Source organism: Acipenser ruthenus, chromosome 5 (genome assembly GCF_902713425.1).
Source record: "Acipenser ruthenus chromosome 5, fAciRut3.2 maternal haplotype, whole genome shotgun sequence".
Taxonomy (NCBI): Eukaryota; Metazoa; Chordata; class Actinopteri; order Acipenseriformes; family Acipenseridae; genus Acipenser; species Acipenser ruthenus.
In genome coordinates this window covers 47101942-47129486 of record NC_081193.1, presented here as the reverse complement: position 1 = coordinate 47129486, position 27545 = coordinate 47101942, and the positions used below count along the sequence as shown (strand labels likewise).

Below are 27545 nucleotides of genomic sequence, written 5' to 3'. Positions count from 1 at the left end.
AGAGAAGCAATTTTCCTACTATGCCACAAAAATAAGCCATCACAAAAGTATTCCAAAAGCTGTAGGTGTGTTAAATAAAAAATAATTGGGATCCATTTATTATTATTACCAGAGCCACCACATCTGCTGTGGTGCTAAAATTAAACAAATAAATATCCCTTCACTTCAAAGTAAAAAATGACAATTTTTTACCCTCTCAATGCTGTGTCAAACAATCATAATGCCAATTAAAAAAGGGAACTTAAAGCTGATGTCTTTAGGAGAGAAGCGATTACCATAACAAGAGCACTTCACCGATAACAATTCCATTTTAAACAGAAGACTTTGATCTATTCTGTTAAGGCAATCACTGCCTTGTGGAACTTGTCTGAGGTTTTGCCAAGGCTGGCATTTTTTATATTCTGTTTATCTACTGCAGTAGTCACAAAAGCATCATAATGCATTTCCCATGAAGCAGTTTATTATTAAACCGTTTGTACTGAAGAGAATAAAGTGTGTCTGCAGTGCACAGAACTTTAAGGTTACACATCCATGTGGGACTGAAATTATGAGGAATAATGGCATATTCCCTTTTAATTGAGTGAGATACGACAGCATGTGTGCTAGTGGGGACTGGCTTCAAATCTTATTTAAATACTGTGACTAAACTCCAGTTAAAGTGGAATGGCCTTTTCAATTGGAATCAGCTATACATGCAGTCCTTAGCCTTGTAATTATTAAGGGAACATTATTATTTTGCCATACGGTCAGAACAGTCAAATACAGCAGATGGAATAACCATGTAACCCCCTAAACATTCCATGAATAAGGAATAAGTGATGTAGGAGGAATAAAACTGGGTGAGGAACAGCCAAACTCAGCTAACAAGGTGAGGTTGCTGAAGACAGTTTACTGTCAAAAGTCATACACCATGGCAAGACTGAGCACAGCAACAAGACACAAGGTAGTTATACTGCATCAGCAAGGTCTCTCCCAGGCAGAAATTTCAAGGCAGACAGGGGTTTTCCAGATGTGCTGTCCAAGCTCTTTTGAAGAAGCACAAAGAAACGGGCAACGCTGAGGACCGTAGACGCAGTGGTCGGCCAAGGAAACTTACTGCAGCAGATGAAATACACATCATGCTTAGTTCCCTTCGCAATCGGAAGATGCTGTTTTGAAGGCAAAGGGTGGTCACACCAAATATTGATTTGATGTAGATTTTTCTTCTGTTCACTCACTTTGCATTTAGTTAATTGATAAATATAAACTATTAACATGTCTATTTTTGAAAGCATTCTTACTTTACAGCATTTTTTCACAACTGCCTAAAACTTTTGCACAGTACTATATATATATATATATATATATATATATATATATATATATATATATATATATATATATATATATATATATATATATATATATATATATAGAAGTAAGTCATTAAGGGGAAGAACACCCCTATAGTGGAATACATTTGGATATCACAAGATACAGCCTTAAATTGCTTAGCTATCTGTACTGTGAAACATTCCTGGTATGCAGAATGATTTCTTGTGACATGCAAAGTTTAATACATCATTATACTCATTACTTCTGAGGTTAAACAAATAAGAAGCTCAATTTGAAGCTGACAAATGGTTTATTCCAAAGATACAGGTTCTGAAAGTGCTGCAATTGTGACTGTCAGGGATTCGACTGTAGTACTCTCATTATAAATACTGGCCACAAATGTGTTGGCTGGACCAAATGCAATAGCCAGCATGCTTGCAGTACAGTAAAAAGATGAATTAATGTCAGACTGTGCCATCTGTCATGTCTCAAGTAAAGAAATGTATTAAATGTTCTGTACTGCGATGCATGTCCACAACTATTATCTCACCTTCCCAAGATCTCCAGCAGCTCGGCAACTCCATTAAAATGTTCGGTTTCGTATATGAATCTGTCAAAGGGAGCGAGAAAAAAACATGTTATTTTCTGACAGTGACACCGACAACCTCAACATTAAAAGCCATGAAAATATAAAAGGGTTTATACCATTTTTTAAAGCAATATAATTTTGAATAGTGTTTCAAAATACCTCAGCTTGGTTTTCATCACTATAAAAATAGATTTTCATAAATCTAAACATTGATTTTTTTCCATCCCTGTGAAATACTAATAGGTTAGATTTTATTGTTTTATATTTAATGCTTCGTATATGATGTACTACAGTATGCATCTGCACTAATGGATATCTGACATGTTTTAAAACAAACAAACAAACAAATAAAAAAAGGATATACTGTATTTGGGCTCTGAGGAAGCCTGAGCAAGGTGCAATTTCTGTAATGTCTGCTATAAAAACTGGGATGTGCACAAGTCATTTCTTTCCCTCTGAATCATTGAGTTTGTTAAGATATTTTCCATTGCACAACCCAAATGGTCATTTTTTTTTACCGGCCAAATATTAATGAGAGCAAATTCAAAAGGGTTAAGGGCACTTCCTTAATGTTATTATTCTAAAGATTGAACATAAAATGCAAAATTGAATTGTTTTTCTTCTCCAAATGGTAAACTAGCATGACATCGTCAAAAGACCATCTCCATTTCAGATGTGTCATTGCTACGGTAAACGTCTTGAATAAAGTGATGTATAAGACTTAACTCGTTACATTATGATTGGTATGATCAACATGTAATTTCATTACTCACCATTCAAAACTGTTCAAATAAAAAAAAAACCTGTATGACTTGGTCGAGAGGGACTTTTATTTAAATGGAAGTGAATTACAATTTCTCAGATGAAAATGGGGCTGGGGATAGCAAAATTACGTTACTCAAGTTTCAGGAAAGTGTTTGAAATTTTACAACTTTTTTTTTTCTCACTAATATATATTAATTTCAGGTGTTAACATACAACGTCAGAATGTTGCCCATTTAAAAATATTCTCAGATGTATAGCTAATGCTTTGTGCCGTTCTTTCAAAATTAATCACATCCACTACTTCTGCATACCTTTGCCACCAAAATAATGTCAGAGGTTTTTTTTTTTTAACCCTCACATTTTACACATATAGTTAGCTTGAAATTATCTTGTAAAGAAACACAAGATCTGAGCTGAAAAGCTTTAACTTCCTCTTTTTGAGAAATGTAAGTGAGTTATTTTATTGCATGTTCCTTTAAGGTTAGCTTCCTGGATTTTTGCTGTGTGGTCCAGTGGTTAAAGAAAAGGGCTTGTATTATTATTATTATTATTATTTATTTCTTAGCAGACGCCCTTATCCAGGGCGACTTACAATTGTTACAAGATGTCACATTATACATTATTTCACATACAATTACCCATTTATACAGTTGGGTTTTTACTGGAGCAATCTAGGTAAAGTACCTTGCTCAAGGATACAACAGCAGTGTCCCCTCACCAGGGATTGAACCCACAACCTTCCGGTCAAGAGTCCAGAGGCCTAACCACTACTCCACACTGCTGCCCAGGAGGTCCCCGGTTCAAATCCCACCTCAGCCACTGACTCATTGTGTGACCCTAAGCAAGTCACTTAACCTCCTTGTGCTCCGTCTTTCGGGTGAAACGTAATTGTAAGTGACTCTGCAGCTGATGCATAGTTCACACACCCTAGTCTCTGTAAGTCGCCTTGGATAAAGGCGTCTGCTAAATAAACAAATAATAATAATAATAATTATTACAATATACATTGCCTCCAATGTGTCATTTAAAACACTACTATATTAACTATTTTTAAACAGTTGCTTAACATAAGTCACTGTTAAAGGCCTATGATGTAACAGATGTATCCATGTATGTATGTATGTATGTTAACAGTGCTGAATGAAAAGCACCTTTTATTCAGAAACTTCTTATTTGCTCCACTGTCATTTGTATTGAAAAGAGGTAATAGGATGATAGAGAACACATTAAGTGGCTGAGATACATAGCTAATTGTTATGTCAGTTTTGAGTTGACTTGAGATGACAAGCATGATAAGCTACCCAACGCCTTGGCTCCATGAGTAAATTGAATATTACAATGTATTCTACTTTATACTTTCCACTAATGCTGTAGGTAGGCGATTAAACTAATTTTGCATATGTGGAAATCCATGGTAGAAAATCAGAGCAAAAGAACTTGCTTACCGTAAAAAGATGTTGTTTATCTGCTTCCTGATGAATGCTCTTAACCCCAGGAATTTCCCATAAATCCGGTGTAGCACAGTTTTTAAGAAGTCTCGCTCTCGTGGATCTTCACTGTCAAACAGTTCCAAAAGCTTCAAACACAAAAGAGTGAGTTGAGTAAAGAGGCGGATTGCAAATTCATACAAGCTCCACTTACAGGGATGCCTAATTATTTGGTTTATAGTTTATATTTCCTATAGTATCCATTTAAAGTACTTGTTTTGCAATTTAAAATGATCTAATTAATACATCAAACAAATCCATGTGGATTCAAGGATGTTTTTATCAACAGCCCAAAACAGAAGTGCAGCCATAAGTGATACTTTTCACCATCTGTGGCATGAGTTCCAGAGCTCTGCTTTGGCATGCATGCAGCATCTGCTGTACCACCGCGACCTCTTCTCGAGCACATGATTTATGTATTAACACCCAAACATAAATTACTGTTGTGTTTTTTTCTATAGATATTTCATAGATATTTAACAATCAATCAATGAACAACCTATTAAAACACAGAATAAAAAGGAAAATGTTTGGTTTAAAATGAATGCTAAAAGATACATATTAAATGTTTAAAAATGTTTAAAAATGATTCTCGCATTCAAAACTAAATGCAAATTAGGACAAAATGACCTTAAAATGATCACAATTGCAGGCAAAAAGTTAATTTCTGCACATATACCCTACGGTCATTCCATTACAGGTGAAAGAACTTTCATAGTAAATATCACATTTTTGTAAAATTACCATCTTACAGACCTGTGTCATTTGCTTCAAAACAGGGTCCTATATGAATATTCATTTTTCCAATATGTGTGAAATATATCCTTGCATGTTAATTAAAGCCCATGTTCATTTACTTTTGACTGTGCTGCCATAAATACCTTATAATGAGAGACTGCAAGATAGATACTTTGTGTGCCTCTGCTTTTCTACCAGGTGCCTGCAAGCCTATAAACAGTTCTCATTACCATCTAATCTGCAGTTTCCTCCCCCGATATGGTTTGATAAAGGATGCCACTTTCCACTCCATGTGGTACAACACATCCAGATTTGGGAATGAATGCATGCACAGGATTAGCATAAAACTGCTCTGGCCTGAGGTGTCAAAACTATGCAGACCAATGAGCACGCTGGAAGAATTGCTGACGTCACCTTGTCAGTTTAATTCAGACACGCTCCTCTCATTCCCCTGAACCTCACTTCCTGGCAAGAAGAGCCTTTCTTGGGGGAAACTGCTTGAACCTGCTACTGTACTAGAATAACAGCAAGCTGATGCAACCAATCCAAACCTCTTACAGTATTTGCACTAGCAACCCGTTCTTGTGTTGAAGATCACATGTTATTTTTTTTTTTTTTTTTACTTCAATTCAGATATGTAGATTTCCTTTTCAATTACAACAGGACAGATTACAAGTTGCTGCTGCTGCTTTCTGGTACCTGCTGTAGAGTAGATCAAAATGAATCCAGTGGTGTAACTGTATTCCGACCATGTGACCTGCAGCACAGATTAAGTTCCAGGAATCTGTAGTGCTTTATAAAAATCTACATATCCTTATAAAATGTCTTATGGAAAGACATGCTTTATCCAGAAAGAGTAAGACTACTAAGTAAATTATATTTTTATTTTAAGCAACCTGAAGTTATACACACCTACATACATACACACTGGTAAAAAAACGTTCTACAAGTTATGTCAAATCATAACTCATGTTTTGAAATAAGGATTCTGCAGTGTTATTTCATTAATAGTTTACATTTATGTAACACAGCATTCCATTTTTAATTTTTTGTTTTACTCAAAACCAAAAAACTCAGTCACTTTCGCTGTCTTCAAACATAGCAAGTCCTGTCTCGGTAAGGTGATCATCATAGATATTTTCGATGTCATCCTCGCTGTGTGAATCTGTCTCGGACTCAACAAAAACAATGTCATCGTCTGTACCATCCAGCTGATTTGAAATGCATGCCTTCTTAAAAGCCTTTACGATTGACTTTGGTGTGATGTCTTCCCCAAGAGTCTTTGACCCAGGTACAGACAGTACTTGGTTCTGGTCGCCTAAGGTTTCCATTTCCACCTTGGGACACAAAAATACGTCCGTCACGCCAAATTAAGTATTATAGGAGTTATTTTATTTGTTCATACTTTTAGAAAAAACAAAAAAAAACACACGGATCGCAGGTCCTTCATCATGGCTTCACATAGGAATTCTGCCGAAATGGGGGAGTTTTTTTTTTTTTTTTTTTTATAGCCCTCTGACACCATTGAGTAACAAATGTAAACATAAGCTGCAGTGCGAATACAAAACCATGTTTAGAAGGTCTGTAAACAATGTTTTTTTTTGATTGAAAAAGTAGTTTAGCCTTACTAAACAAATGCAAACTTTAAAACTTGTTTACTATATAAAAAACCCTCTTTCAACATTTAGCAGTTTACATAACATTAACCATATATTTTGACATTAGAAAAGTACTTTTGTATCATTTACTGTATATTTAAACACTAGAAGCCCCATAGCAGTCATTTTTTGGTTTTAAAATGTAATTTTCTCCAATTTTCTGTAACTTTCTGTCCGTATGTATTAAATATTCTCACAAAAGCATGAAATACGGGAGTGCAGAAATAAAGGAGATATATTACATTATACCTAAAAGCCCCGGGAGCAGTCACATTGACGGCCACACAGAAAACAATTGTATTTTGATTATATAGAACGGTAATATACTTACTATTTTTATTTGTCAGTCCACAATGCATTTAGTGTATTAGATTAGTTTCTACTCTCTGTCTGTGTGAATGACTGACAGTCTATTGTTTTTCAATCAGCCTTTTCTGGTCAGTCAATTAGCATTGGGACTAGTGAAAAAAAACAAAAATACCAGAGACCGTGGAGTTTTACAATGCAACAAAATATGGAGTTGATGTTTTGGAGCAGATGGCACGGAAGTATTCCGTAAAAGCTGTCTCCTGACGGTGGTCTGTTCAGGTGTTTTGCAATGTATCGGACCTAGCAGCCATCAACTCCTGGGTACTTTACAAAGAACGCACGGAGAAGAATTTACGAAGGTAGAGAACATATTTTACAGTTAGCACAAGAACTTTGCAAGAAGCATTTGGAACAGAGGGAGACTGCCAAGCTTGTACCCACAGCTGAAGCTGGCAACCCCGCTGAGCAGCAAGAAACGTCAATGCCAGGTTGGCAAGTGCAATAAAAATAAAACTTCGGACAGCATGTGTGGAGAACTATATTATCTGTGTTGATTGTGAACAGCCTTAGACTCAAGGTAAAGGAATACCCTTTTGTCGGAAAAAAAACCCAGAAAAAAAAAAAAAAAAATTAGCTTTTTTTTTATAACTTGTTGTGCGCTGCTGCTCTTCTGTAAAAAGTTTTCTTCTAAGCTTATTTGTCTACATTGTTCATATATAATTTAAAATGCTTCGGTTGTTCAGATGTTTGTGACGTACTCAATAATAAAAAAACTAATTACATCCGACCGTTTCTCCTTTCATTGTATTATTTACAGTGTTTTGAATACAGCCGTCAGAAAGACTGCTGTGGGTCCTCTAGTGTTAAAATGATAGCTCCCCGTAATAGTTTTGTAGGTCTATCTATTTAACAACTTGTATGAAATAAACATCAATTAATTGTGCTCTAAAACACAACATACGTCTTATTTTCACAACATCATAAATCAGAGCAATCACATAAACAGAGAGAAAAAAATAAACATCACCTTAGGATAGCCAGTCCCGCCACTTCTCTCACACGTTCCTTAAAACAGCTTGTTAATCCCTACGTCCAGCGGCTGCAAAAGGTCATGTGCCCCCCGGTTTAACGGCCACATCGGTGTTGCGCTCCTGGTGCACAGAATCGTGTAGATGGCATCTAAATGAATCGAACACTAGCAGTGCCCTTTTTTCATTAGCGACCCTATCCTTCTGTCCCATACAACTTTCACCCACTCCTTCATTCCTTGTTCCTCCATCCATCCTTTGCCTCGCAGTGTTATCATGAAAGTGCATGACATTTTCTGTTTCGGCAACGTCTTTCTTTTGAAAATGTGCAGTGGGTTCAATTTTGTTCCGTCTGCGCAACATGCAAGTACCACAGTGAAGTGGGATTTCTCGTGCCCCAAGGTTTTTATCGGAACAGTTCTCTCCAGTTTTAATAGTGCGATTGGGAGGCATATCAAAAAACTCAGAACTTCATCCAATCTGGCTCATACTTGTTTTTCTCTCTCATTTTAATAGCAAAGCACTGGAATTCCATCATTTTATTTTCATAATCGTGGGGCATTTTTTGCGAAATCCGTATTCTATTCCTCAATGAAAGCCTCTTTCTTCTCATGAACCAGTCACACCAGCTAAGGCAGCCTGTAAAATGATATTTTCCAAGTTCACGAGCTACATGAACAACTTTCATTTCATCATTTTTTGGAGGCAGGGATAAGGTTAAGATTACTTCGCTGCTCTGTCTACAATGTTTTCCACGTCTGGCCATGAACCTGCTTTTCCTCTGTCAGCTCGTTTTTCTTTTGCCATAGTTTTTAGTTGGTCTTTGTTTCGCCTCCAATCACATACTGTTTTTTCATTTATACCAAATTCTCTTTCAGCACGGTGATTGGCATTCTTTTTAGCAAATTCCACAACACTTAAATTTTAACCTGACCATACATGTCAACCCCTAAGTGTGCATACGAGTGAGACCCCTGAAGAAAAACCTTGGGATTGACGAAAAACCTTAACCTAGACCACTAGATTAGGTTTTTTGTTTTGGGGGGGGGGGGGGGGGGGGGTGGAAGGTGTTGGTGACGGATCAAGATTTTTACACAATAATTTTTATTATTATTGGTCAACATTATTAAAACAAAGAAGCATCATTTTACAGAAATACAAAACCAGTGTGTGGCGCTCCCCATCATTTTGACTAAAATTAAAGTGAAATAAGAGAGATAGACATACCATCAATTTCCAATTGTTCTGTTATTTCTTACCATATGGCGTCTTTCTTTGTATTGTCTTTATAACCACTGACACTGGCATCATGAAGAACATTATATTTTTCGACTTTAATGTCCATTTCTCTTATTTCTGTGGTAATTTCTGCATGAACGAGACAGTGACGGTCTGACAGCCTCTCCTTCGACTCTGTCCGAGTAATGACGTGTTGTGTACAGAAACATAGAAAGCTCACGCAGACAAACCATCAGTTTGAGACAACAAGGCAATTCTATCTTTGGAGTAAGAGGAGAGTTCGCATAGCAGCTACAGGAATATAGAATGGTAATGTACACCTCTTCATAGTGAACCTCCCTCCCTCCCTCCCTCCCTCCCTCCCTCCTCTCCCCTCTCCCCTCTCCCCTCTCCCCTCTCCCCTCTCCCTCCCAAATGAAATAATCCGCTTGGACAGTTGTATTGGATTTACCGCTGTATCATGTATAAAGGGTTTCGCAGCCTCGCAAACAATAACAAACTAATGCAAAAACATGAGAATCCATTGCACGGCCGTGAGACTCAAAATTGTGAGAGAAAATTGTGAAAAACCGTGAGTTTCACGGGTAAACCTTGAGACTTGACATCCATGCCTGACTGTGTAGCTTTTTCTTTTATTGAAGCCCCCAAGCCTGTATTATTATCCTTATATGACAGCAGTATAATTAATGTACAACCATTAACTTTACTCAGCTCTCAATAACCAATCTGTTGCCTCAGGATACATTGGCGGGTTTATTACTTAACCGCGTTACCAACTCCTATTGAGTGAAAGTCACTAGGCCCGCCTTAAAATGTCTTTGATTGGTGGGACTCTGGTGTAAGGGGAGGGGGGGAGGTAAAGTCTATGCATCAACTGCTAAATGACAGTCACTAAACCATTAGTAACAGCAGGGAGTTGGCAGATAGGTAGGATTAGCTGCAAATTGACAGTTGCCATAACCTATAGAAACAGCAGGGTTGTATGGTGTTATCTTTATTTGAGTATTATGTTTTAGATAAGTATATTCTGTTTGAAACAGAAAGTAGCTAGATTATCACTAGACTTCATTTGCAGTAGCTACATTAGCTCTCTGTCGCATTAACAATAATATCTCCATCGTGACTAGCAACAAATTCGCTGTAGAAATGTTTACAAACATCACATTCCGTTATTTGCATGTTGCAAAAAGTTTGCAAAGTATTTGAAACTAAGTTATCCTGATAACTTCCAAGTTTAATTTTGAAAGTCAGGCTCAATCTGTTGCGCAAAACAAGATAATAACAACTCAGGCTTGAATCCATGGTAACATACTGTGATTAAATAAACATGCTTCAGAACAGGATAACAAAAGATTAATCCTGACTTTAAAAACTGTATAACCATTAAAATAGCATCACTTTTTTTTTAAACTGGGAGGTTGTGCAATTGTGTGGTTTAAAAGGATAGATATTATATATATATGTGTGTGTGTGTGTGTGTGTGTGTGTGTGTGTGTGTGTGTGTGTGTGTGTGTATATGTATATATATATAGTAGCATTTTGCGTGCTGTGGGTTCCAAGCAAGGTGGTTCAGCTCAAACCGCTACGTACAACATATATATATGTACCGTGTGAAATAAAAATAATCTGCACTGTTGGAGTACTGCCATGAAATATATATTCTTCATGATCTATAAATATGACCATACCCAAAAGTTACGGTGAGTTGATTGACAGAAATTCCGACCGCTCATTTCTTGATATAATCATTGACAGTCTACTGTAGCCTATCAGGCTTTGTTGAGCTGACTCACCCATGTTTCAACTGCAAGGAAATCCAGTACACATCCAGAGCTGGAAAAAACTAAAAGCTTGAGTGTGAAGTACTAGTGTGACATGTCAAACTGGCTACCATTGTTTCTTAATGTATGCATTAATTATTAGTTAAAATGTATTTAGCTATTTTTGTTTGGGAAAAAAACACTTCCGTTGCATCCATCCAAAAAAAAAAAAAAACACATGCTCTGTTTAAATCGTGTATCTGCTTTGCATGAAGAGAATACAGCTGCACGAGGATTATACGAGAGGAAAAAATAGCGAGGGAGGAAGTACAAAACTTATAATAATCCTGTTTTTGTCTCGTTGTGGGTATTAAATAGGTTTTACGTGCTTGGTGTGTATATCAGTGTTTTACTTTTTTATTTATTTTTTCCCTCCAAGTACCTGCGTCTGCTAAATGCATTTAGTTGACATTCAAGGTGACTAAGGGGTTGTTGGGATTCAATACGTTTAAAATTTTTCATTAGAGAGAGTGTTTTTGCATTTCTTTATTGTGTTGTTCACAGAACGTTTGTTCAATTGTGCCTGTAATAATTCCACTGACGCATTACCAGTTTATCATTCAAAACACACCGGTGTAAAAGTCGCACCGGTGTATTAGTCCCGCCCCCCTTTTTAGGACCCCCTAAAAATACCCAGAAATCAGACTTATTCAACGGTTTTTACGGTAAATGAATTAAATAAAAAGCATGCAAATGTGTTATAACTTGCTTCTATTATGTCATGTCACCATTAATATAACCTTCAGGTAATTTCACAAATATATTTCTGCAAATTACCACAGGCGTAATTCTACGTGTCTGGCACAAACATTAGAGCTCTATTTAAAGTGCATGGCAAATTTGCACATATTGGAAAACTGTTATAGTACCTCTGATGAACCCCAGCCAGCATTCCGGACTGCACTGTTTGTTCTAAGCAACAGTTCAATAAACAGAAGGTTAGCTTCAGTTTAAATCAGGATGACTAGCTTCACCTGCCAGAGAGTAGGGCAATTCTGAATTACATTTTAGCAAAATGCTTTTATTGTTAATTGTGTTGTAAATAAATATTTTGAGATACAGGATGAGACCACTTTAGATAAAAAAAAAACCCAAAACATTGGCAATGCAATGCAAAGAAGCTTAAGCATGTAATCAAGCATCACATATGAGGCCCAGAGTGGTTAGCTATAAAATGAAGTAGAAACAAAGATTGATCTGAGTTTGAAAGTTGATGTCTGACTATTCGAAAGAAGCACCTCCAACTGGGAAATCAAGGATCTAACATTTAAGGAATGTTAGAAGTCAGACAATAAAGTCTGTTTGGGCTGAAGCAACTGATACTGTGTGTACGGAGCAACATCTTTGAATTGAGCTTTCCACTTCTCATAACACTGAACGCAGGTCGTCAGCAAGCTGCATCTACCAGAATAGCGCACAGGAATGTGCACTTGAATAATTGCATCTTAACGGAGTAAAGTGGTCACATAGATTTCCAAGGTATTGAAAACTATTTTTGTAACTGGGTGTCACAAAATAACTAACAGTTTGCACATAGGCTATCATCACAAAATATATAAAGCGTTATTTCATTCCCCAAACGCTCTTTCCTTCGAGCTTAAACCCTCTAGCACCTCTTCATAGGCGGCGCGTACAAGAGGCTAATAAAATACCCAAACCCTCACAAGAAATTGTTCTGACCAACACAAAAAATATTTGAGAAGATCATCGATCATCGAGGGCTCCCGTAAAAGGATGCAGGATGCTCCCTATAGCCTGGACATTGCTGGTTTGAGTCCAGGCTATTCCATTGCCGACCGTGGACGGGAGTTACCAAGGGGAGGCGCACAATTGGAGAGGGGGGGGGGGGGGTTCATCGGTCAGGGTGTCCTCGGCTCACCGTGCACCAGCGGCCCCTGTAGTCTGGCCGGGCGCCTGCGGGCTTGCCTGTAAGCTGCCCAGAGCTACGTTGTCCTCCAACGCTGTAGCTCTGAGGTGGCTGCATGGTGAGTCTTTGGAGGATAGCTTGTGTTCATCTTCACCACTCCCGAGTCAGCGCAGGGGTTGTAGCGGTAAGCTGAGCCTAAATAATAAAATTGGATACTCTAAATTGGGAGAAAATAATAAAACAAAATAATTGGCGAATACTAAATTAAAAAAAAGGCATGGCATTCTGATTCAGAAACTACCCATACAAATAAAGGTTGACAAACCAAGGTCAATGACACAACTGATACTGTGTGTAAAGGTCGCTACACAGACAAGATGAGATTTTTCATTGGGCGACAAGATACTTTGTCATAAAGCTCTGGGTATTTTCCAACGGCAAGTATTTTTATTTATTTATTTTATTTTAAATTTAGTCATTGCCAATTATTTTTATTATTTTCTCCCAATTTGGAATGGCCAATTATTTTTTAGGCTCAGCTCACCGCTACCACCCCTGCGCTGACTCTGGAGCGGCGAAGACAAACACACGCTGTCCTCCGAAGCGTGTGCCGTCAGCCTACCACTTTTTTCACACTGCAGACTCACCATGCAGCCACCCAAGAGCTACAGCGTCGGAGGACAACGCAGCTCTCAGACAGCTTACAGGCAAGCCCGCAGGTGCCCGGCCAGACTACAGGGGTCACTGGTGCGCGGTGAGCCGAGGACACCCTGGCCGACCTAACCCTCCCTCCCCCCGGGGCGACGCTCGGCCAATTGTGCGCCGCCCCGTGGGAGCTCCCGTCCACGGTCGGCTGTGGAATAGCCTGGACTCGAACCGGCGACCTCCAGGCTACAGGGCGCATCCTGCATTCCACGCGGAGCGCCTTTACCAGATGCGCCACTCAGGAGCCCCATTTTTTATTTATTTATTTTTTTTTACTGCATCATTTAGGGTACTACTGCGTCACACTGGTGGACACGGTGCATTCAAGTTGTTCTGCAATTGCTCAATTCCCTAGTTGTCGCCAAAGAAATCACAAAAAACAGGATTCATTTTGCGTCACTTCAGTTTCCCCTGGTGTGCGTTGCCTGTGGTGTGAAAGATACTTATCAGTATGCTCTATTAATTCTTTCGCAATGGTGCACATTTTTGCTTGTCTCATTGCGGCTGGTTTGTAGCGGCCTGTGTTTCCATGGAAATATGTTCAATTTTGCGAAATGTTTTTTCCCCATCTCATCTGCCGATAAAATAGGAAGGATGACTTAAAATTTGTACAGCAAAGCGAATGGTGATTTTAAATCAATAAATTCAACTGAAGATGTACACAGCAGTTCTACCACAATCCTCAATTACTTTAAGTATGAATAAGGTGGAAAAGCACAGCATTCATCAGATTCTGTCTGGTATCTGGTGTAAATTTGCTGAAGGTACATCACAAGAGTGAATAATCCAGCCATTTATTAACCCTTCGCGGACCATGATACACTACCATATAGAAGTGTCTTTCTGGGCCCATGATCAGGTAACCACGATTAAAAATGCATCATTATATTGACATACTGGGCGACCATACTTTGCCATACAGGTTGGAAACGCGTATCATTGGATAGGGGAGTGACTGAATTTCACCCCCCCGATAGTTAGTTTTCTCATGTGATGTCACCGACTGGCATTTAACCCTTTGCTGCCGATGTACAAGTGATCTAATTTTGATACTATGATGTCGATTACAAAACACATCATATCTCAGCCGTCCAACAAGCAATCTTGTTTTTTTTTTCCATTGAGTCATAGCCATGACTACAGTGAATGCCTCCATGTAATTGGTTTAGGGCTGGGGTGGGTGGGACTTTTTTTTAAAACTACAAGGATGATTAGCACATACCCACATTTGAAACGTCTGTATCTCCCCTTCTACACGCCTTAAAGTGCTGATCTAGAACTCATCCCAAAGCCAAGAATTAGGAATAATTAAATGTTTAATTTTTTTTTGTTTTATATATATAATATATATATATATATACACACACACACACACACACACACACACACACAGTGCCTTGCAAAAGTATTCAGACCCCTGACCAATTCTCTCATATTACTGAATTACAAATGGTACATTGAAATTTCGTTCTGTTTGATATTTTATTTTAAAACACTGAAACTCAAAATCAATTATTGTAAGGTGACATTGGTTTTATGTTGGGAAATATTTTTAAGAAAAATAAAAAACTGAAATATCTTGCTTGCATAAGTATTCAACCCCTGTGCTGTGGAAGCTCCCAATTTACACCGATGAAAGAAATTGCCCTAACGAGGTCACAATTACCTTACCATTGGCCTCCACCTGTGAACTATTAAAGTTGCTGTCACATTTTCTGGATAAAAACCCCACTGTTGAAGGATCATTGGTCAGGCTGTGAATCTGAAGGAAAATGAAGATCAAAGAGCATTCTACAGAAGTTAGAGATAAAGTAATACAATGCATAGATTAGGGAAAGGGTACAAAATAATATCCAAGTGTTTGGATATCCCACTTCCTGATCAATAATCAGGAAGTGGAAGCTGCATCACACCACCCAGGCACTGCCAAGAAAAGGCCGTCCCTCAAGTGCTCAAACAGGAAGGAGACTTGTGAGAGAAGCCACAGAGAGGCCAACAATCACTTTGAAGGAGCTACAGAGTTCAGTGGCTGGGAGTGGAGTAATGGTGCACCAGTCAACCATATCAAGAGCTCTGCATAACACTGGCCCGTATGGGAGGGTGGCAAGAAAGAAGCCGTTACTCAAAAAAGTACCATCTGAAAGCACATCTGGAGTTTGCCAGAAAGCATGAGAGTGACCCAGCTGCGATGTGGGAAAAGGTTTTGTGGTCAGATGAGACCAAGATAGAGCTTTTTGGCCAAAACTCAAAGCGCTATGTGTGGCGCAAACCTAACACTGCCCATGCCTCAAGACACACCATCCCTACAGTGAAGTATGGTGGTGGCAGCATCATGCTGTGGGGATGCTTCTCATCAGCAGGGACTGGGCATCTTGTTAAAATTGAAGGAAGAATGGATGGAGCAAAATACAGGGAAATACTGCAAGAGAACCTGCTTCAGTCCGCTAAAAAACTGAAGCGTGGGAGGAAATTCACCTTTCAGCAGGACAATGATCCCAAGCACAAGGCCAAAGCAACATTGGAGTGGCTTAAGAACAAAAAGGTGAATGTCCTGCAGTGGCCCAGTCAAAGTCCTGATCTCAATCCCACAGATTGAGATCAGGACTTTGGCACTATTTGAAAATTGCGGTCCACAAGCGTCGTCCAACCAACCTGAACAACCTGGAGCAAATCTGCCAAGAAAAATGGGCCAAAATCACTCCAACACTGTGTGCAAAGCTGGTACATACTTACCCCAAAAGACTTAAAGCTGTTATTGCAGCGAAAGGTGGCTCTACCAAATATTAATGTGTGGGGGTTGAATACTTATGCAAGCAAGATATTTCAGTTTTTTATTTTTCTTAAATATTTCCCAACATAAAACCAAGTCACCTTACAATAATTGATTTTGAGTTTCAGTGTTTTAAAATAAAATATCAAACAGAACGAAATTTCAATGTACGAGTTGTAATTCAGTAATATGAGAGAATTGGTCAGGGGTCTGAATACTTTTGCAAGGCACTGTATATATATATATATATATATATATATATATATATATATATATATTGTGAAGGGTTTTTGTCCTTCAGGTTCTTCTCCAGCACTTAAAATGACCCAGCCACACACAAAACTTGATTTTTAAAAGCGCTGTTGCGCTATTTTTTTAATAGTCACAAAAAAAACCAAAATAAACAAAACAAACACTTAGCTCTTTTACGAGCACTAACTAACACACAGGTACACCCTGACTACCACGGGACAGCTAAGCTGTTTCCCCGTACTTACACAAAACACAAGTTTAACACCGCACTTACTTTTTAACTCTGGCTACTCGGAGACAGAGCACCTCTTCTGCCTCCTTCTACTCAGCAGCCAAGAGCAGACTGACTGCTCTCCTTATAAACCCTGCACCTGGCTCTAATTTACAATCAAAGCCAGGTGCAGGTGATAATTAACAATAAAACAATTAACAGAATAACAATTAAACAATAAGCAAATTAACCAAAATGTGCATACGCACATGTTTTCTGCAGGGAGGATATTAACCCCCTCCCTGCTGTGTTACAATATATATATATATATATATATATATATATATATATATATAAAAAACTTTACATACGGTTTTTAACAAAAGACGTGTTAAAATGCTGTGTGTGTGTGTTTGATTGCGTGCAGGGCAGGAGATGGCGATTGAGACAAAAAAACGAAGTTACTGTACAGACATCTGAGATCCCCCTTTTATTTATTTTTTTACGGAGGGGGAACTAATGTAAACGAGTTTCACACATCTGATGACTAAATAACTTCAGGTGTAACTTCAATATTTTAATTATGTGTACTTTCCCTATGTTCTTCGTTTCCGTGTGTGTAAAATGATGGATCATTTAGATGTAGTTATTACTTTTATTATCATTTAGCTATTTTTTATTGGTAGTACATTTGCTTAATTTTTTTTGCCTTTTTTTACCAATACAGTAGCATACTGTATTTGCAAGTTTTTTCTTTTTGAATAATAATAAAAAAACCAACATCTTGTGTGATATATTATATATATATATATATATATATATATATATATATATATATATATATATATATATATATATATATATATATATATATATATATACACACACACACACACACACACACACACATACATACACACACATATATACATATATATGTGAGAGAGAGAGAGAGAGAGAGAGAGAGAGAGATTGCTACCTCTACACACAAATAATTTTCTTTTAATCAAAAGCAAGATATTACATTTCCAGTTTCATTTCACATCTGACCTGCAAAAACCCTGTATAGCTCTGCAATATATATCTTTTTCTACATTGTTTAGAAAAATAGTACATTTGTATGTTTTACAAATATTTATTATAAAATTTAATATTTTTTGGGAGGCTTATGTGAAAAAAATATAACACATCCCACAACCAAACATATTATATGATTGGAAAGGTCTACTTAATGCCTTTCTGTTGATATATTGGGTTTTAATTTCTGATTTACGGTTACCAAACTACAAATGCTAACACAAAGTTGTCATATATTCATGCCCAGATATGGGCATGGCATAAGGTTTGTATGGTTTCTGAAGTTCTTTATGTTACCCAGAGTGTTCTGAAAAAAAGGACAGTTTCCAAGATGCTACTGTAAAATATATATATTTTTTTATAGGCAGAGAGTCAACTACAACCAAAAAAAACAGGTCCTGGGGGAGCATCCCACTGAAAAATGCTTGGTCCTGAAAGGGTTTAGGCATTTCACGTGTGTAAATACCGAACATATTTTGACGTATTCTTTCATCGGTGTGTGTGCGTCTGTGATAGAAATACAATGATTCTTGGTGGTAAATCTCCCTCCCGACCTGTGACGGTGCTAAGCAGCGAGAACAGAGTTCCTTGGACGGGCTGGCCTGACAGTTCTTTGTTCTTTGTTCTTTGAAGTCGGGCAGCCAGGAAGGCGGTGAGACTCAGTTGCAATAACGCATTGACCCGGAAGGGAAACGATGTGGCAGCCGCAGATTGGAGAGGCGGTTGCATTCGTTTACCATGTGCGACAGCATAAAATGGGACGGAGAATTGTAAATCTGTTCCTTCGTTTTGGTTTGTGTTTGAACCTAGAAGGACTGTGGGAGAACCCAGTGAACATAACAGTATCATGAGTGTTTTGCTTGTTTTATCTGTCAGTAATTTGTCTTGTTTGTAAATTGTCAGACGGCCAACACGTTTCCGGAGCCGTCGCCGTGGGCCAGCACAGAGCTGGAACAACACTTCACTACTATCATGAAATAAACTTGTATCACCCACCATGAGCACTACTGCACACACTCAGGACTGGTGACCGTGTTAGTATATTGTGGGGTGGATATTATTGCTTGTTTATTATTTGGGACTGCAATCCTATTGTTATTTACCCCGTGCAGTACACATTGGTGTGTATTGCCGGGGAATTATTGTTTGGTCGTCAGACCTGGAAACTATAAATAAAACCTTTTCCAAACCGGATTACAATTCTCTGTCTGCTTCATTCACGCACTGCATCACTCCTGCACCTGTATCCACTCAGCCACTTTGTCACAGCGCCGTTACCTGAAACGATGGCCAACTTCTTTTTCTGTGTTGTCAACTTTTACTCAAGAGAATTTCTCATGAACATCAGTCATGTTCCCACAAAACGCCAGTCATTTCAATCAGTGCCCCAGCTTTGTTGCAGGAGGGCATAAGGTCAATCAAGATCATATAACTCAAGTGGTACCGAGTAAATATATATTAGCCATTTAAATTTAGGTAGCTTTTGTATACAAGCTACCATAAAAGTGGCAACAGCTGGTCTTGTTGTCTAGTGTGGAGTCATTTGTAGAAGATAGACTCTTCTGCTCTGATTGGTCAGTATTCTAGCCAGTTGTCGCTGAATAATAGCAAGTTTCTATTCTTTGTTGTTGTACAGGTACACATTGTAAAAACTGTTTTTATATTTATGCCACTGTTACTCCCCGCTATCACTTGCCATTACATTGGCTGCACGTGATGGTCTTTACTAGAACTGTAACTCTGCACACGGTTGCGTGTGGAAAATAAAAGGCTTTTTGTTATGTAGGCAATTAATATCTTACCTGTGTTTGGCTTACTTTAATACAACTGGGCACATCAACACAGCATCACTCATGGTGCTGCATATTTCCTACTTTTTGCCTGCTGATACAGTCCTAATTAAAACACTGTTGGCTGTAACTACAGTGTAAAATGTTTTCTTTTTGATCACCAAGTCCCAATTGATTGTTTTTCTTCTAGGTGACAGCTCCTTTCAAGCTAAACTGTGATACAGGATTTAACAAACTGAATCACTTGCACTTTTGTCAGTTTACTTAAATTTCTTGCACATGGGAAAATAATACATTTTCCCCGCAAATGTTAACAAGGCCACGACATCGTCTGAATATCAAATGTTAATGATGTTGGTTTAATCACATCCTGCTTATTACTTGCATATACACAGTTACTCAAATATTTTGTATACATATTTCTGTGTTGTATTTTCTTCATCAAGCATCAAGAGTACTTTGAAATATTTATTTTACACAGAAAGACATGACCAATAAATCAGCAATCATTTAACACAAGTGATGAGAAGCACTTTAAAAGTGCATCATCTTTAAGTGTAAGCCGCTTGATTTAAAAAAAAAATCTCTCTGGGGTATAAATACTGAAGGCTAGAAATATTGAAAACAGATGAGAGCCACAATCCAGCAGGGACTGTGTTTGTGTTTTAAGATGCTGTGTTTCCAAACGGCATGCTGAGTCTTCTTTGGTCAGAATGTCACTAACCCCCGCTGTTAATGGCAGCTACACAGTTAGCAGTCAAATTATGTTTTTATTGACTCTTGCTGATAACATTCCATGGAAGAAAAATGAATTTCCTACAGTACAGAAAAAATACAAAAATGTAACAAATCACTAATTTTCAGAGGAAAAAATTACCATCTTAAGGCATGTATTTGCATTACAGAAAAATCTGGTATTGTACAAAATTCCAGATGGACTGTTTAAGCGACTGCCGAAAACAACAAGTCTGTCAGACACATACATCCCCCGGCATGCTGTAAAATTCAGAACATTTTGATGTGTGATACAGGCAGTCAGTTGGTTCTGGTTGACCTGGGCCGCCCCATATTTAGGTCTGTAACCCCGTTCACATTTGCGTTTAAGGCGAGAAAAAGCAACTTGCTAGTTTTGACAGGTATAAATATTTATTTTCGTAATGGATATTCACTCAGATTGTGATGAGAAGGTTGTACACAATGACTGACATTCACAAGACAAACCACCTGACCACCTAATAGTACTACTGCTCCCTCCTAAGGAAAGACAAGGCATTAAATACATTACATGTTTCTTCTCATTTATACGTATTTGTTTAACCTGCATGAATACCGTCTTTGTTTACAAACACAATCGTTAAACTATTCTATCCTTCACTTGTTATTATTATTATTCTCTGATCCCTAACCATTACCAGTAAAGACTGAGCATTACCATTACCCCTTCTCTTGGAAGATTACCAAACATATGGCTACAACAAAGCCCTTGTCCCACATGTAAACGACAACTTCATTAAGGGAATCGCGCTAATCTAAATACAGCAATAACCCGTCACATATCAAATACACTTTGCTCAACAACATGCACGATACATAATGAACCACTGCTCTAGCGCCAGTAGAACAACATTAACAATAAAGATCACAATAACAGGCATTGAAATATTACAGTGAGGGTCTCACCCTCACATGATGCATCAAGGGTCTTAATATTTGTGGATGAGAACAGTATTTTATGTGTGTGTAAAAGCAAGCAGCTAAAAGAAATGATCGGTATTTTAATGTAAAGACTTCTGTAGCTATGTATATTGTTGAGTGCAAAATAAACAATGCTGAATATGCCAAGTCACCAGCATTATTGAGATACACAATCCTGCAGTTTTTATATTTAAATTGCTTAGTTACTAAATAAACAGGAAGAAAATGTAACTGACAAATTAAGCATAATTATGAATGCAATGCAGCTCGTATATTATGTGAAAGAAACAACCTGAATGTTAACCAGCTAGATTTTTTTTTTTTTTTTAAATGTAATATTTTTATAATGAATGTTGTATCAGGGTTCTCCAGAGGAATTCTGATAGCCGGGCGGCAGAACATTATAGTTGGGAGCACTTTTAAACAGAAAAAATAAAAAACTTGCCTTACCTTAAATATATAATACGACAAAGAATTTTAATAAATGTCTTTCGTTGACTATAAATAATACTAATATGTTTTTTTTAATAAAGTAGCCGGTGCAAATATAGTATTAGGCGGTGGATTGCACCCATCGCCGGCTTATTTTGACCCCCTGCATTCATTGTCACTATTTTTGCTTTGTAAATAATTGGTTCTTTTTTTAGCAGTCATTTTTAACATTTTAGCCTCTCGAAGTGCTTAACACAGAAAACCCGCCCCTTCAACTCGGATTGTTTAAATGGTAATGATTGGTAACACAGCTGTCATGTGGTTCCAAGATTTTTTTCACCCAGCAACACGCAACTGATCTAGTCTGCTAGAAGCGCAATCAATCATTGTTAAAAAGCACAGTAACATCTGCAAGACGGGCGGATCAGGTTTTTTCAGCCAGGCGGCGACAGCCACTTTGCCGGGTGCCCCGTCTGGCTGAAAAGGCCTGGAGAGAACCCTGTGTATAATGTAGAAATAACCATTCAATATTGATCTACTGCCATCTTGCCTAGCACAGGATTCAACTTTCAATTTACCTTTCGTGCACGTGGGAGTGTCTACTGAGCTATGTAACCACATTGGTAATGCGATACGAAAGGCCGGCCATAAATCTGCTTTGCGTTCATACATACAATAAGGAAAGTTCATCTTAATTGCATAAGTAATTCTATAGCACAGTGGTGGACGATTTTGTGTCGTATGTATTTAATACCCCAATACAAAATACATGTGTTAATGCTGATTGTGTTGTTGTTTGTTCAGTAACTTGTTCAGTGTGTTCATAAAGTTTATTCAAAGCCTCTTGGCTTTGTTAGAGAAGACAGCACAGTGCCTGTGTTATGTGCTGAAATAATGTTGCTAAAGTAATCTGTCTGCATCCAGTTGTTTGATTTCTACAACTTGTCGTTCAAACCAGAGACTAGTTGCTGTTGTGGTTACTGTATTGCCGCTAAAATGACAAACGCTATTCTCGATTATTTCATTTGATTTATTTTTAAACTATTTGCTATACTAAATTTAAATAGAGATTGAACAGCATTCAGAGGGCATGTACTAGAACAGAGATTGTCTTTCATCAAGCAGAAAAAAAGGTAAAAAAAAAAAATACATATTTTTTGGCGGATTGATTTGGAACAGAAATTAAATGATAACATTCAAGTTCCTTTACCTGAGTTTAGGAACCTCATATTGACCAAATCAGGTTAAAAGAAATCTCAGATCCATTTTCCAATATATAGACCTATAGACACTGGAGGTTTGAACATGTATACTGTACTGAAAATCTTCTACTGCAGTATCAATTGGTTGAGTCAGTATTATTCTCATCATTTAGTTGGACAGATCTTGTCACCAAACATGTAGAACCCAAAATTATCAAAAGGTTTATCAAAAGGTAGATAAACAAAGCCATGGGGATAACTGCATGGAATCAACTGACTAATAATGAGACAGCAAGAAAAGCAAATTGTTTTTGCTTCAATATCACAATTATTTACCTTACATAGCAAATCCTTGTCAGAAAGACATCGTAGATATCTTGAAAACAAACATTATGCACAAAGCACACATTTCTTGGGAGACAAACTAACAAAACAAACAAAGTGTCTCGGGTATGAAGTGTCTAATGTTAACGACCGACGGAAAAGCACTTACCTGCAGCACAAACTTCTGGTCAATGTATCGCTTTGCAATGCTAGGCTGGAAATCAGGATTTTCCAAGAACCTTAGAAAAAACTCGTACACCAGCTGAAAAACAAGCATATACTGTACTTATATGGCTATTCAGAGAACAGAAAGACTTTGTACACAGATATGAAACTGATATTTATTTACACATTTGTACAATTAAGACAGACAATTCTGTGGCCTGAAGTGCAAACTAGAATCTTCTACTAGAACTTTACATGTTACCACATGATAAAATCATCCTCAAAATTAGAGATAGTACTACATTCACAACACTACATCAAGTATTTGGACAAATTACTAAATGTATAATGGACTGGGGTGGGGCTTTTGTAGCTCATTTAACCCCAACTGGGCCCCTTGCTTAATAAATATCTTGGTATCCCTGAACAGATAATTATACTCTCTTCCAATACATGCAAAATTATTTAATGATCAAGCTCTCACATAAGTGCAGTGCCACTCAATGTTTTTTAATTTTCTAGGGATGTAGAACATCAGAGGTAGGGCTTTTATTGTCCATTTCACATCACTCAGAGCTCTGGTTCGTAGCACTGTTCTGAGCTGGACTTGTCGGAAACCTGGGATATCCTACTTTGTATTGTCTAAAAGTAAAACTAAATTAATTATTGAACCCCAGAATCCTCACCTGTATATGGGGCCATGAGGCCTCAAGAGTGGGTTCATCCTCTTCAGGGTCAAAATCTGGGTTGTCACTGGGAGGAAGTGTTCGGAAAATGTTGTTGCTAATCTGTAAGAAAAGGAAAGGTCTTTCAGGATGTGGTTCTATAATGTTAATGCTCTTAGATTTTATTTGGGTTTGATGCCAATTACTGTCACACAAAACAATGCAGCCTCTTGGTTTCCCTTGTTTGCACAATTACTGGAGTTTTAATCACTCAAAGTGTTTTTTAATATATAACCTGTCATGATCAAACTAAAACTCATTTATATCTTTAAGCGATTTGTCTTACATTTCTTATATACTTTTGAAATTAAACAGTTTTTAGTCATCTCTGTAGTGAATTGTGGGATTGTCATCTTAGGCAAGATCTGATTAATTAAACTCAAAGAAATACAAATCCCAAATTTCCACAGTGATAGCTCTTGAGTTAGGGTTAAGAAATGGTCAAATCACTTTGTTTCTCCCAAAACATTGCTGCTATTGGTCAGAACAAGAAAAGGCTTTCTTAGTAACCAAGAGACGCAGAATAACTGATGGCAAGCCAATACCCATGACAAAAATATATATATTGTGGCAGAGCAAGAGCTCTGCATGGAACTAAAGTCTGCGTGGTGTTTGTGTTTTTGGTGGTGGTGGGCAGGGACGGGGTTAATTCCTGTCCCTGCCAAAAACATGTGAGAATGTGGCTGTTCCCAAACGAGATAATTGGTGTCAATTGGGAACAGCCACACACTATAAACAGAGAGCTTCCAGCTCCATTAGATCAGAGATCACCAGGGAGCTGGTTTAAGAAGATAAGTGCTGTTTAAAACAAAGAAAGGTAGCTTATTGTGCAAAGTGTTTGTCACTGGTAAACGGCTTAGCCGTCCAGTCTGATAGTTCGGGACTGTTTCAAGTGCAGTTACGTTTGAGCTAGGCTTTTGTTTTGTTGTGTTTATTTTGTTTTGTAAAAATAAAAGTGCACGGAAGTGCTTCATTGTGTCTGGGTCTATGTTTTAAAGGGCAAACGAGCAGACTACGGAGAGGCTACGTTACTATATATATATATATATATATATATATAAATGGATTTGAGTCTCAGAATACCAGAAAAACATCTTATCACTGCTATTAGATCAATGTCTATTTACTATTAACTCTGCACCTGTCTGTATATACATCTTACTATATCTACTCATACCAGCTAATGTAAACCTTCACTTGAAAAGTTAAACAATTAAAATAAATAACTGTACTGTATTTGCTTTTCAGGACGGGGTGAACTGCAAAGAAAAAAAAGAAAAAATGATTTACCCTTTAAAACTGACAGTAGACAGAGCTAAAGACACCCAGTAACGCTGTAAACATTTAAAACAAACTCAAGGGTCCACAGTGTGGCCTCCTGTAAACAAATCATTGTTCACACACACTTTATTGTTCAGTGTTGATACAATCTACGTTTCACCATGTCTGTATTTAGACTGATGCTCTGGGCTGACTTAATAGTACCATTTTCCATCTTGTGAATTGCTTTTTTATTGGTTTTGAGACATTCATGAAACCGAGTACTATACAGCTGTGATAAGACAATAAATAGTGTGAGAAAGCCATGGAAAACGACAAAAGAATCAGTGTTGAGTATTTAAAGTAATTTCATATAAAGTAGTAAAATAGATTAAAACAAACTTGTGTAAATATATGGATCAATAAGTGCTGTATCCTTAAAAGAATGCTTTTTTTTCTACATTTATATCTATCGCCTTGTGACTTTCAAATGTAGGTAAATGACCTAGAATGCTCAACCCTTACAAGGCCAGGTTACTAGGCATTGCATTGTAGCACAATGTCAGGAACTTTCACAGCTTGAAGAAAAGGTGAGAAATCAAAGCGCTGATGTCTAACTATGTACAATTTTTCTACAACCTTTTAAACCTACAGTAAATTCAAAAGTAGTTGTAAAAACACCAACATATATAGATAACAGAATGTGCATATTTAAATATAGACATACGTGTGCTATTTTATTATCACCCTACAGTACAATTTACCAGAATAGATTCTGATTCACTGTATGCATTTCTAAAAATGGAAATTAGCAGAATGGACTGACTCATGCATTAGCATTAATAGCAGTGGCTGGGATACATCTGAACTACAGTATGGCTCTGCTTATAGCAGTTTTTAAAAAAATACCAATTTAGAATTTTTTTTTTCTTTTTTTTTTTTTATTGAAGTAATTGATAGGTTTTTTTTTTTGTAATTGTCCTTATTTTTGGTAATATCGTTAACTTAAGCAATTGTATCACTTATTTCCCTCCACTTAAATTGTGGCTTGAACTAGGTATTGTTAAAAAATGTGCTATAAAAAAAGAAGCCTTACTGTTTCCCAGTTGCCTCTGTTCACCCACAGATCACTATTAAAATGCAATACAATAGACACTGCTTGCAGGCAGGTCATCGCTACCACAATATTAACAGTTTATTTTTAGAAAAAATGTCGTGCCTAAGTTGGGAGGAAATGCTTTCTTTTGCACAACGTCTCTCTATAGATTACAAAAAGGAATCCAATGCTATTTATGAATTGAAAATAGGTTATTATGAGAAACCTGCTTTAACTATCCTGTATTTAAAAACAATCCTGAAAGGTAATAAAGATTGTTGGTTCATAGACACTGCAAAATGACTCTGAAAACCTGATGCATAAACCAGTTCTCTGTCATGATGAGCAGTGTTTAATGGGTTACAATATCTGACCTTTCTCATCCCAGTTAGAATATGCATGGGTGAGGGAATACAATGACATACCTCAAAGTACTTAATTTAAATCAATTGGATCAGATATTTATTATCATCAAAACTGGGGAAAGTAATTTCGCTTTCTACAGTAGGGGATGGAGGAGGGACAGGGCTGAGAAGCACAGGTGGGAGGCATTTAGGTTATTCATCCTGCTGAGCTGCAGATCACAAGAGCCCTCGTGTTTATCGCTAGGGCGAACATCCTACACTGTAATGATCAGTACTGAAGTCCAGGAGCATGTGCAAAATAAATAAAATAAGGTTTTGGAAAAGTAAAGTCGTTTATTTAGTGGTCACAAGAAACACAACGAAAAGAAACACATACATATATACACATACATACATACATACATACATACATACATACATACATACATACATACATACAAACAACACAAGCTCTGTGTCTCCTAACTTCGCAGATGCTAATCAGTCTTTAAATATCTCTAATTTTACTGTGCAATAAAGCAGTCACTGCAAAAACATAACCATGTGCTGCCAATTGTGATCATAATGCCATTTTGATCACAGATTGTTTTATGAGTGAAAGCGGTTTAAAACAAGATCTGAAATAACATAACTTATTGGCCTGTCTACAGTAGGTCCAACTT

At 37.4% G+C, this 27545-nt stretch overlaps 1 protein-coding gene across 5 annotated transcripts in view; it reads right to left on the bottom strand.

The window, feature by feature from the left end:
* The window catches only part of LOC117402986 (serine/threonine-protein phosphatase 2A 56 kDa regulatory subunit alpha isoform), a 116934-nt gene that overhangs the window by 6058 nt on the left and 83331 nt on the right, over positions 1-27545 (bottom strand). For all 5 annotated transcript variants that reach the window (XM_034004769.3, XM_034004770.3, XM_034004771.3 and 2 more), the window contains 4 exons: positions 24124-24225; positions 23442-23534; positions 4114-4244; positions 1865-1924 (listed from right to left, as the gene is read on the bottom strand). In XM_034004769.3, coding sequence (XP_033860660.1) covers positions 1865-1924; positions 4114-4244; positions 23442-23534; positions 24124-24225 — 386 coding nt within the window. The remainder of the gene's footprint in view (positions 1-1864; positions 1925-4113; positions 4245-23441; positions 23535-24123; positions 24226-27545) is intronic.